Here is a 13,514-nt window from a genome sequence, read left to right as displayed (position 1 = left end):
TATAACCCTCGAGTTATTAATGTTCAATACGAGGGGTGTGATATACCATAGATCGTATCACTCCCCTTGTTGACTTTATAATCTGTCATTTGAATGTTTGTAGACCAAGCCTCGGACAATAACTAGTGTTTACCACGACACTTTTAAGTCTCTCCTCGCCGTTTACATACACAATTTATAATGTTTGCTTAGTATCCTCATGTGAACGTAAGCTAAACTGTAAAATCATTAAACCATGAACCGTACATTATAGATCCTGGTCTTAATCGTGCCAATTAAAATGTCAAACGAACTGATCAAGAACTTCAGAGAAATGATCGACTCGTATACTTCTTATGTCTAAGGCCATACAGAAAACTGCCGATACATTCACTAACCACTAATCTCTCTTTCCGTTGACAAAACATCTTTTGTATTATAGATCAGTCAAGACAAATTTATTTAGTTTGATATGAGAAATATTCTCAACTGCATTATTAATGTAGAGATCTTATTTACTCAAGGTGATTGAATTCTTTTTTAAAATTCATGACTATAGAATTATATAACGGGAGTCTCCGTCTATACATAGCACAATCCTAATAGAAATAATATCAGGAATTAAAAAAAAATACTAAAGCAAAACCTCCAGACAGAAACACACTTGAACTTTATTTTTATCGATTGTTTTTTTTCTTTCTCTCTGCTAATGAATAAATGAAATGAAATGAAATGGAGGTTAACGTCCTACTGTTCTGCTCCTAACCTGGGCTAATGAAGACGGGCATACGCCATACAGTGTGCTATGAGGGAAATTTTGCCCGGACAGCGGCACTACGGCCTACTCTTAAATTGAATTCCAACTGCCAAGGGATCTTTTACGTGCACGCCAATGTGTACACGGGACCTCGGTTTTTCGTCCCAACCGAACGACTAGACAGCTTTCCTTTGCTAATGAATAAAGAATACAAGTTAAGTAATTTACAGGCATACAACAAAGGTTACATTTGGAGGTTAAGACCATATACATAATCCGAAGTTCTTTATTAAAAATACAAAACATTTTTGTTTTCCATAATTATTTAATTTTATCAGTGCAAGCTGTGGCCATTTTTAAGTTTACATACTTTTCTATTGATTTTACACCACCATGTATATGTCTTAGAAAACTAAAGTAGTATTAATTCTGTTGGGTTTTTTTAAATTTTCGTTAAAAGCCAGCATTCTGCAGTGAAGGGTGAAGGGTTTTCTTTTAAATACGCGGATGTGCAGGTGCTTAATTACATACTAGCAACAATTTTTACATTAAATTGATAGTTTTTCCAGTTTGTCGTGTCACGCTTTCTTTGACTAAAGTGTTGTCAAAGATTCTGAAAGCCAGGGAGTATAACTACACCTTTGGTCTCATTCTGGAACAGTCCAAAATATCTGACTCGTTGGGGGGGGGGGGGAGAGAGAGCGAGAGAGAGAGAGAGAGATGGGGTGTAACGTCCACTCGACACAAACTAGGTCATTTGGGGACTAACACATGGTTCAATTTTATTTCAATAATTCGCTTGCGCGTAGGGGTCTTTAGCAGTGGGAGGAAACCGGAGGACCCGGAGAAAACCCACGAGGTTGGACAGGCGACCCTACTCCTTGCCACGTACAACCGGGGAATCGAAACCCCGCCAGTTGACTCAATGACAGACCGTACGATACATCGCGCGCGTGCTAACCATTCGGCCATCCAACCCCACCTCTTTCGTGAGAGGCTGAAGGATTAGGTCCGATGTTTTGACAGTCTCAGAAAGTTCCTTGAGATTTCCAAGTCTATTTTTCGTGTCAGTGGCTCAGAACGGAATGGGGAAGAGGGGGTGAGCTAGCGTCTAGTCGTTCGGATGGGACGATAAATCGTTGGCATGTACATAAAAAAAAACCACATTTATTGTTGGAATTTGATGAAGAGCATGCGGAAACGACTCTATTCTGGACAAATTTCCCTCAATGCACACTTCGTAGCATTTTCTCGACATCATTATCCCGGTTGGTGCAGAAAGATCGGACATTACACCTCATTTCATTTTGTCTGTCTTCTGAACTTTGACGGGTTTTATAAGTTTCACACGGATTTTTCATCTCTGACACAATCCACAGCTTATATACGTTCATCTAAGGCTTAATAATTAACCTTTCAACGATTTTTATGTCAAAAGTTGTGTAGAATTTTCATGTTAATAGAACAAATTCTGATCACGATCACGTATTTATATTTATATAGAAAGGCAATATAAATCATGCATGTAGCCAAAATAAACACATATACAAGATTACTTATTCAATTACTGGTATTAATGAAATTGCAAGGGTATTTTAGTTGTAGGCCTATACGTGATATTTTATAGAATTTTTTACAGGTAAGGTTCGTGTCTCCATATACGATTGTCTGTTCATATCGATAGCTGAGATATGGGACATTATCGCGTTGATAACAGTCTTCGTCTGTTAAACGGAATTTCTATTTGATTAATTGTTTGTCAGGAAAAGATGGAAAATTTTAGTCTTTTCTATTCTATTTTGATTTAGCCTATAACCATAATGAAAAACGATGAAATGAAACGGGGTTTAACGTCCTACTTTTCTGCACCGACTGGGCTAATGAAGACGGGGTGGGGTTTGACGTCATCTTTTCTGCACCGACTGGGCTAATGAAGACGGGCATACGCATACAGTGTGCTGAGGGAAATTTTGCACGGACAGAAATGTTACGGCCTACTCTTATATCGAATTCAAAATTTGCCAATTAGTACACGGTGTCTCGGATTTTCGGAGAACATTTTCAAAATTTGACGTTTGAAAAACGTTATTTCTTTAGCTATTTGGCAACTAAGCACACACATTCATTTGAAAACGTTCCTGGACTACTCAGATCTATTAACATTGGGTCCAGTAACTGTATTAGATTTTTAGACCACTTTCATAATCCGCCTGAGATGCGAATGAAGTGCGGCGCTCACTTGTCTTTATTCCATTAAAAGGGCATTATACAAGTTTCTTTATTTCACTAAAAGGACATAATAAACAATGTGATTTTATTCAATTAAACAGACATAATCCATGACACAAATAAAATACAGATTCATTGAGATTTTATAGTCAGCCGAATCCGGCCCCTTTAATCACCTCATTTAAGCACTTCTATTACACGAAATTAATCAAAGAGTATGGAATTATTTTTTTCTAGCCTATTTTATTCATGTGGAAAAATCTATCCTAACATATTATTATAATAATAATAATTCTTGGCGAAAATTATTGATGATATTGTCTACGGGCTATTGAGATTAATCAATAACATCAATAGAGCGTGCTTAATAAGCAGACAGGCTTCCGTCACGTGGATTAATGCTTATAATTATAACCGCTAATCAATATGACAACAAATGGTATATGCATTAATTATCTTCTATGAGACAAGGTATTCATAAATCAACTACCGTAAGGATAATATAATGACTCCATAGTATTTCTATATAATTATATGGACTATTAGCCGAGCCTCTCGTCAGGTAGTACCATTACTACGAACGCAGTCGGCTTTGTTATTAATATTTTTGTTGTATTTCGTGTCATTTCAACCTTCTTTATCTTGTGGATTTTTTTTTATTTTTGAGCCTAGTATATCCAATATAATTATTTATGATTTTTTTATTTATTAAAATGCCTACCACTGGAAATTAGTCTAAAGGCCACCCTTACAATATAAAAATAGTGAAATGAATGAATTGAGTTCTGGTCTAATGCCCAATGCACCTGATTACTCCTTGTCACTGGTGCTGGCAAGTAACAGTACTTCGTTCTTTGGATGGGTCCAAAAACCCAGGTGACACTTATGCCATTGACAGCACATTAAATGATACCCAGACAAGAGGAAACCAGACTGGAAATTCCTCAGGAAATTTCTTGGTCAACACGAGAATCCAACTGGTACCTCCTGGTTAGTGAAATGGTGCCATTCTCACCAAGTCACTGCGGCTCTTATCCTTTATTAAAGATATACAATATTCAACAACAATAGAACCATTGATGTAAGCTTAATTTATTTACATATAATACATTGTTTATACAAGTATAGTAACTTAGGTGTTATAAAATATACACAGTAGTATAGCCACAGGTGGTGCTATTGGGTTCAAGCACCCTTGTAAGCTAAACACTTGATATATGTAATTATCGACTATAACAGTTCCTTGAAGAAAATTAGAGAAAAGTGATATATCAATACAGATACATCCCTGAACAAACTGAAACCGACCGAAACAACTGTTCCTTAGACCACCTCAAGGCTCAAACCTCTGAGATATGTGAATAGCTTTCCATATTATAGGACCATTCATTACATGACAGGTGGTTTGGGGAGGTCTAAGGAGCCTTAGCTGGGGCGGTTTAGTTTGGTCTAATTTCTAAAGGGTTAAAAGTGTAAATGATATTGGAACAACCCCACCACTCTGTCTACATCAATGAATACACAATAAATATTCAAAAATGGCCATAAGAATAGTTTATTGTTCTAATTTGTTTCCTAAATTTAATAAAGTTTGAATTGTTTCTGTGGATGTCAGAAAAGTAAACTATTAAGGGGTCACATTTCTCAGGAAATATTTTCCTGCTGAGTAAATAGGATAAAACGTGAAGGCATGTGCTTAAAAATCAACCGTTAGAAAGACGTGAAAAAAAATAATTTAAGTCTGGGGTTTCAGTTACATAGAATGTTTTGAAAAGACAGATCTGTAATGTTCTTACATAGCACTGAAATCTAAGTTTCTGTTTCAAAATTGTGCATGTGGGACATCTTTAGTTTGGGTTAACAGAGGGCAGAATTGAGTCACTAAATGTCACTATCAGCTTCAGGAAAAAGGGTCAATAAGTCTTGATAACTTGTTATGTAACACCAAGTAAAATAAAGTTGGCTAATCCACCTCTGAAGGCTATGTTGAATTACACCGAAATTATAGTTTAAAGATACCGGTACATTATGTAAGATTTAGATAAAGAGCTATCCATTCTTGCTATAATAGTTCGAAAATAGATAATGTATATTGAATAATTTGAAAATTTCATTCAAATTACTCTATTGCGAGCGAAGATATTAGCTTTTGAAGGTTTAACAAGACGTGTACAATAATTTCAACCACCGTACTGGTTGTTCAAAGGTAAGTCTTGCTCCTCCATTTTTAGCTTAAATCAAAATATGGCTGAACTGTTCTAATCTATTTAATATCGGAGAAAAACAATGCCAACGAGAGTTGATTATGGCCTGGATAAGTTAATTAATGTTTCATTTATAATTTAGAAAACATTCCAGGCCTAAAGAAAGACCTGCAATAGGCAGATTTAGCTCCTGCATAATGTATGTTTAAAAATCTTTCTACATCATGGAATCAATGTCAAAATCTAAACTTGGGTACTCAGACTATATTTTACAATCTCCTATCTCTGGTTATTTCAACTTTGGATTTATAACCCTCTCACAGGTGTTACACCATCTCCTCTGTCTACATACTATCCTTTTATTAATCCTTGAGTGGCATTTAACGATTGAGCACAATAAAAAACATGACAAAATTTATATGTATAAACAATCACTGATTTATACACACATAGCACAACATTTTGACAAGTATTCTCTTATCGTTATCAAGCACAAATATCGAAACATTGTGCTATATGAGTATAAACCAGGAATTGTTTTCCATATAAATTGTGTTTCTTATCCTCTTATTTTTATGAACCGAAACAACGTCACAATCTAGCATAAAATAATTATCTTAGTTACCTCCAACAAGAATAATAGCACATCAATCTAAATGATCTGTTGACAAGTACTGTACAACCTCAGAAAGCCAGCTACTTACGGCCAACCCCAACAAGAATAATAGCACATCAATCTAAATGATCTGTTGACAAGTACTGTACAACCTCAGAAAGCCAGCTACTTACGGCCAACCCCAATAACCCATCATTAACAATGTTAATTTAGGTTTTCTTCAAGATAATTAGAGAGCTGTCTCTGGTTGATCAGCATTAACCAATTATTATTTTACATGTATATAGGGTCTCGTCACACTGCTTGATAAAGCCTAGTCGAAACGTTTCTCAGTAATAAGCAGTAATTTTCCACAGAATTTTGACCAATGTATTTTGATAATTTCGCCAACTGGTTTCAAGTTCATTTTGAAACAGACATGTAGCATTTCCTGATTTATTACACTAAAGTTGTCTATATTTTTACACACAGTATTTCTTTGTTTTTATGATGATTTCCAGGTGTCAAAAATTGATGATGATGATGATGATGATGATGATTCAATGAAATTAAAATAAATATTGCTAAGAGTTTGGATTATTTTCTCTTTTATCTTGTCTTGTTTGTTGTCTTTCTTTTTGACTGTTTAAATATCTTTTTAAAGATTCAGCTTCACCTCTCTCATCTGCTTCTGAAATAAGATGAAAAAAATAATTCTGTAAGACTAACAATATAATATTATTATGTGTTACTTACCACGAAAGAATGAACTTTCTTCAGTTTTTCACTTAATCATTGATTCAACCCATATAACAATTGAATTAAATAATGAATTTAAGTACCAATCTGTACACTAGAATCCCGAAAAGTTGTTATATAACATGTGATCTGAATGGCGTGAGGTATTAGCCAATGAAACCATCTGTTACGGCGACTTCTTGGTGTGCCATGCATGGAACTGTGAGTAAACCACTAGAAACGTCAATGCTGATTGATTAATCAATGTCTGACGTCACAGGGACAAAAGCTGCTCGTACGACCCCTGACGTGACCTTTAAGTAAAACTGGTCAGATCTTCATGTAGTGTAGGCCTTCGAAAGTATAAAAAAACGAAACGAAATATAGATCTGTATTTTAATCAGATTGTTTAAGTACCTTTCAGGGCTGATCAATTAGATATTGTCTGAAAATTGCAAATGACGAGAAACCAACTATGTGGTAACAATGTAATTAGTAAATGCTATACCATTTCCCTCCCTCCTTAACTTACCATCTTCTGGATCAAGATGTTGATTATAATCTTCATCACTATCTGATTCATATAAACCTGGTTGAATAGCCATTCCACTAGATCTTGTATATAACAGATCACTACCTACAATTATATATGTACACCTTTATGTAAACCTTCCTTTTCCAGAACACCTGATACCACTTGAATGTGGACTCAACAATTAGTTGGATGTTGTCATGTGGAAAATAGATATAACGGATAATTTTAAATTAATCTTGATTCTAGCGCTTGGTATTTCATCACAATATTGGTTGAGAAAGTTCCTCCGGATTTTCTAGCCTAGTTTCTCCCTTGTCAGTGATGAAGTATGAAGGATCTAGCAAGGAAATGAAATGAAATAGGGTTTTACATCCTACTGTTCTGCTCTGACTGGGCTAATGAAGTCGGGCATACACGATACAGTGTGCTATGAGGGAATTTTTGCCAGGGCAACAGAGCTAAGGTCTAAACTTATACTGAATTCCAACTGCCAAGGGATCTTTAAGTGCACGCCAATGTGTACACCAGACCTTGGTTTTTCATCCCATCCGTATGACTAGACAGCTGTCCATGTCAGGCCCTCTATCATGTACCACTGACAAGGGGAAATCACGCTGGAAAAATGCAATGAAGTTTCTCGATCAACACCGAGAGCGAACCTGCGACCTTCAGACTAGCGAGCCAGTGTCTTATACACTTAGCCACCATGGCTTCAATCTAGCAAGGAAAAGTGTCTAGTAGTTTGGTTGAAATGGAAATACAGTGTACTATTAGCAACATGTCATTAAAGATCCCCTGACAGTTAGAAATCAAAATAAGAGTAGGCTATAGCTACTATACTGGTAAAATATTTGCTCATAGGACACTGCTGACTGCATTACATATACCTGTTTTCATTAGGCTGGTTGGTGCAAAAAGTAAGACACTAAGCCAAATTTCATATAAATTCATTTCAGTTGATTGGAAAGGGCTTGGGTCAAAGTACTGAACTAAGTTACCCTTTTCTTATTATTATCAAGTACTATTATATTTATATTTATAATTATCTTTTATACAACGCCTATTACTGTCTGGTCATTAACATCAACATAAATCTCTTTACTTGTTTATTCTTTTATTACGGCTTATGGATTATTCTTCTTCCTACCTGAAGCACCTAATTTCAAAGGTTCACCAACTCCCATGTCCTTTTTTATTTTATTCATTTCTTTCTCAGCTTCTTCTTTCTTCTTTTGTTCATGCTCTTCCTTTAGTTTCTGATACATGGGTTTATATTCCCTGGTGAATATATAATATATTGATGAACGAATAATGAATTCACTTCACTACTTATACTTGTCAATAAGAATTACTATAGGGATTAGTTTAATTGAAAGTAGAATAAATATGTTGATTTAATGTACTATAATATATCAATAATATAAGTGTTGAATCAAATTAATGATTCATATATATAGCTGAAATCAATAAGAGATTAGCTAAAATGAAAGTAGAATAAATATGTTTCATCATATATCAATAAAATATATTTCTAAAGTTCTATTGTCTTTTAATAATATCAAGTTATTTTAAATAACTGTTAGATTTTCTATTCATTTTGATCAGCAAAGGAATCTATTTACCCCAAAAGAATCTATATATATGTTCCCAACAACATTACTATCTTGAAACTTGAAAAAATCCCAAGATGAAGATACCAATTGTTATACAGAGTTATCTATAAAAATGGAGGAGTTTGATATTTAGCTAAAATAAAATAAATAAGTAGAAAGACTCACTCTTCATATTCTACAGCAGCTTCATCTACTAATTTAAAGAATTCTGTTACACCTTCTCCATTTATAGCAGATACACCAACATTCTAAAAACATTAAATCAATCATTGGTAGGAAAACAATTATATTTAGTCATATAACACACTTTTATGGAATAATAATTTCTATGGTTTATTACACTTAGACGTTTCAACATGTATACTTGACAATGAATTGTTAAATCTTGTTGAAATGATGCCGTGTAATAAACCATAGTAATCGTTATTCCAAAAAAGTGTGCTATTTGACAGCACATCTCCTGTTTTTAATTTATTTTAACATCATGTTGAACTATAGAAGCAGGTTTATTTGCATAGGCTAGGCCTTTTCCCCCAATCTCATTCAGATATCTTGAATAAATTATTGTTAATAAAAAAACCCCAAAAACATGGAAGATTTAATACAAACCAAAACATTTCGTTAGTGATAGTAATCATTTGATAAAGGGTCTTATAACCAGAAACATTATAATGATGAATAAACCACCTCTCATTTTATCTTATTTAAAGTCTGATATTGTACGGCAGGGATATTAAAATATCTAGTTTCTAAATTTAAAATAGACTGAATGAATGACCGTCAGATTTTAAAAGTTGATCAAATATAATAAATAATAAGTTGCCTTCATAGAACATTTCATACAGAATGCCACATACAAGTGGGGAATCGAAATTGCACCACTTGACTCAATGACAGACCTTATGATCTAAATTGCACTTGTTAAACCATCTGTAAGAGTATTGGTAGCTGTAAACATTTGTACAGTTCACCATCTAAAGGATAAAGATAAGATTTGGGTTGCTGCCAAATAGAACTTTTATACAAACATGTATCTAATATTATTATTTATACATGTATGTATTATATTTATTTTTCTGTTTTATTTTTGAAATTCAAATTACCTTTAAATCTTTATAAAAATCATCTAGGGCCAAACTCATAGATCTAACTAGATTTGATGTGTACGAGGTTTCATGTTCCATGGCTTCTTGAAAAGCTTCAAAATCTGTCATCCATTCTTTAGCAAACGTGTGACTCACAATATCTATCTGTAAGAATAAATGTATATATATGTTCTGTTATCTCATCAAAGCCTCTGCACTTTCAATAAGAAAATAATATCATATCCAAAATAACCCTTGACTCGGCTTATTTTTTAAATGAAATGAAGTTTAACGTTTTACTTTTCTGCACCAACCAGCCTAATGAAGACGAGCATACGCCATATAGTGTGCTATGAAGTAAATGTTGCACTCTGACAGCAACATTATAAAATAGAGAAATATAGGTTTCATAGCAAAAAATTACTGTTATGTACATGTATTTACAAAATACTGGATGATGGTAGTTGAACAATCAACACTGATAAAATGAAACAGATGAAAAATATTATTTTATATGTACCTTATTTAGGGCTACTATAAATGGTAGTTTAGTTTTATACATGATACTACAAGCATACGTCATATTAGACATAAACGTAACAGGATTAACACTTCGAGCAGTATCTTGAACATAAACAACTATTGTAGGAAACTTAGATGCCTGAAATAGAAATTGTTTATAAAAGTCTTAATAAAATATACATAGTTATATAGTTTCCATTTAGTGTAAATTTTAAAATCACAAAACTCTATGTGCCTGAAAATGAAATGACCAAAGAAGACTTTTGATGGATATTCAAAGCTCGGAGCAACCAGTTAAACATTTTTCTCATGCAACTTGAAGTAGTTTTCTTCAGGTAAATACTTTACTGGTGGCATCCATTTATTGTTCAATGTTCAATATTAAAACTATTTGGACTTACACAAGGGATCAATTTGGTTCCATGGTTTGAATGTAATACTTATGACCAAACTGTTGCAGATTTGAGACTCAAATTATGCATCATTTTCATTACAGAAGGTTTAACATACTACTTTTTTGCAACAACTAGGCTAATAAAGACGGGTCTTGGATCAGACATTTCATCCCAGTAAATGGGTGTTAGTAAGAGTGCGGATAAAACACAATATTCACTATATTACAATAAAATTCATGACATGACATATTGACAATAATTCTTACCAATGTTTCTGTAATAATAGAACCAGATGCTGACCAGGTAAATACTTCAATTTGACCAGGTGTGTCAATTATTACATACCTAAAATATTATTAAAAGATATGGGTCTACATATAGTTTGACAGGCTATGTAACATACTTTTCTGCACTGACCTGGCTATTGAAGACAGGCATACACTATACAGTGTACTTTGAGGGGAGAGGGTGAAATGTGTTTAACATCTACTCGACACAAAAAAGGTTATATGATTCAAATTTATTTCAATAATTGACATGGGGAACCATGATGGAAAATCCAGAGAAACTTTCTCTGTCAACACCAGGAACAACAGGATACCTTGTGGCTAGCAAGTCAGTGTCTTACTAACTGAGCCACTGCGACTCTCATGTAACATACTGCGAGAGAGGAAACCGGCAGGACCAGGAGAAAACCCACAAGGATGGACAGTCGACCCTACTCCTTGTCACATACAACTAGGGAATCGAAACCACGCCAGTTCATTCAATGACAGACCTTATGATACAGCGTGCACGCGCTAACCATTCGGCCATCCAACCCCCTATGTAACATATTGTAGAATCCCATTCTAATGAGGATCCCAATTAGTTAATGGAAACCGATTATCAGTAAGATGTCCAGCATATAATCATCTAAGCTACAATTTTCTAGTCTTGCACTTCATCTCTAGATAATGAAAATTTTCGATTACTCAAGTTAATGTCCATGTTATACAACATATAGAACAGAGACAAGACTTACTTATGTTCATCAGCTTTCTTCTCTATTAAATCTATAACTTGATCAAATCGTGTTGCAAATAAATTAAGTGATGTGACAATTCCACCGTTAGGACCAAGTGAATATTGTTTCATAACTTCTTTATAATTTACTGTATCTCGGATATCTGAAAGTTAGATATATAATAGCTCTTTAAATCTATGCCAAGCTAACATTGTAACAGTAATTCTTAAAATATGTATATTAAAAAGTAACAGACTAAAAGGAAAATACTGATTTTCTGTCCAAACACATTATAAAGTAGTCAAGATTAAAATCGATTACCGGTAATCCTAAAATAAGTTTAGGCCATCCCAAGTTCAAGTTGGCATCTAACCTATAGTATAATTATTTGTAAAATTTAAACAAGGCAGTGTGTATTAGCCCTCTGTACTACAGATTCTGTAGCACCACAACTTCCAAGTTTTCATGATTATAATCCCTGTATCCACAAACTAATAATAAATAGCAAGAAAGGGACAGAAATATAGGTTTCTAGTCTTGCAATGTAAGAACTGGCTTTATGATAAATTCATATAAAATAATCCCCAGCAACAAAAGAGAAAACAAAAGACTTGAATATAGATTTATCTTAGCCAGTCTTTTTGCTGGGAACTATTTTAGATTTATTTTAATAATGAATTTCATTTATGTAGTAAATTGTATGTAATATTACTTTACCAATATTAGCTGGATAAGGGATTTCATAAACAGCTGGATCCAGATTAATTACATATGGAGGTGTCTTCAGGGCATGCAGATGTGCAGTTAGTCTCTATTAAATATATAAAAATTCAAAGGATTACAGACTGAATCTTAAGTTTGACATCTACACCATGCCATCGATGAAACTTGTCTAGATTTTATTGGATTAACATTTGGTTCATATATTGGTATCTAACATGAAATAATTGCAAGCTGCAAATTAAGCAAGTTGCCATTTATAGATGTCATGTTAAACATGCATTATGCAAGAGCAAAATCTGCTTATTACAAGTCTTTCTTTAGGCCTGAAATGTTATCTAAATTATCAATTAGACATTAATTAACTTATCCAGTCCATAATAAACTCTCGATGTCAAGGTTAGCCTTCGATGTTGGCTGGATTAGATTCCTATATGCCACTGATAATTAAATCCAAAAAAGTGGATAATCGAGACTATGCTGTTTATATTAATGATTTTAGTAATGATGACCGAGACGAAGCAAAAATTTCACCCGCTTCTTTCTCGGTTCATAGTGGATCAATTTGACTGAAATTTCCAGCAAATTACCTTTACACTATCTAGTTTTTAACTATTATAGCGAGAACTGCCATCTCTTTATCTTATCTCCCATAATGTATCTTTAACCTATGTGTAATCATCTAATGATCTATCTAAATCTAATGGCAATGATTCTTATTATGGTGGCTAAATAGTAAACATGACCAGTATCAGTTCGAAAAATTATAGTTATGACCATACTTTGGCTGGCAAATACTAATACACAGCCATTAAACAGGTCTTTTGGTCTGCTAGTATTATAACTAGTATACATGTGTAAGTAGAACATGGATTGGATGAACTGGGTGAAAATGTAAACAACCTGAACTAGGGTGGTTTTACCCGATCCAGCCATTCCCAAAACAATGACACAAATCGGACCGCTACAGGTTTTAGTCTGTGAACTATTATCTTTATCTTTTACTGAAGCCGCTGCCATATTTTCTGTTATTTCGTCTATTTTCTGAGATTTTACATTTGAAGTATCAGCACATGTTTCCAAAGACGCCATATTTATTTTTTATTGAACAAGTAGTTTCGTATTTCCATATAAAT

The 13,514-nt window shown here is 33.8% G+C and overlaps 1 protein-coding gene across 2 annotated transcripts; it reads right to left on the bottom strand.

Annotated features, from left to right (window-relative positions):
• Nucleotides 1–4,036: 4,036 nt before the first annotated feature.
• Nucleotides 4,037–13,463, bottom strand: LOC126824207 (GPN-loop GTPase 1). 2 transcript variants are annotated; one of them, XR_007681509.1, is made up of 11 exons: nt 13,282–13,463; nt 12,376–12,469; nt 11,677–11,821; nt 10,919–10,997; nt 10,256–10,396; nt 9,754–9,900; nt 8,816–8,898; nt 8,185–8,315; nt 7,035–7,139; nt 5,938–6,455; nt 4,037–5,852 (listed from the first exon to the last, which is right to left on the bottom strand). XR_007681509.1 is itself a non-coding variant. In XM_050553392.1 (10 exons), exons 1-10 carry the CDS (start codon nt 13,396–13,398, stop codon nt 6,349–6,351), a joined length of 1,149 nt encoding a protein of 382 aa, XP_050409349.1. In that variant the 5' UTR covers nt 13,399–13,463; the 3' UTR covers nt 4,037–6,348. The 2 variants fall into 2 exon arrangements, 1 of the variants encoding a protein (XP_050409349.1); XM_050553392.1 differs by having other exon boundaries at nt 4,037–6,455.
• Between the last annotated feature and the right edge of the window lie 51 nt (nt 13,464–13,514).

Source organism: Patella vulgata, chromosome 6, assembly GCF_932274485.2.
Source record: "Patella vulgata chromosome 6, xgPatVulg1.2, whole genome shotgun sequence".
NCBI lineage: Eukaryota > Metazoa > Mollusca > Gastropoda > Patellidae > Patella > Patella vulgata.
This window is presented reverse-complemented; position numbering and strand designations above follow the sequence as displayed.

What these genes read in the sequence shown, in the direction of transcription:
- LOC126824207 (XM_050553392.1), bottom strand. Translation starts at nt 13,398, where the DNA reads ATGGCAGCGGCTTCAGTAAAAGATAAAGATAATAGTTCACAGACTAAA. An exon ending in AAGAAAGCTGATGAACATAA is followed by an intron (nt 10,998 to 11,676) that starts GTAAGTCTTGTC and finishes ATAATATTTTAG; the next exon opens with GTATGTAATAATTGACACAC. An exon ending in ACATCTTGATCCAGAAGATG is followed by an intron (nt 6,456 to 7,034) that starts GTAAGTTAAGGA and finishes ATCTTATTTCAG; the next exon opens with AAGCAGATGAGAGAGGTGAA.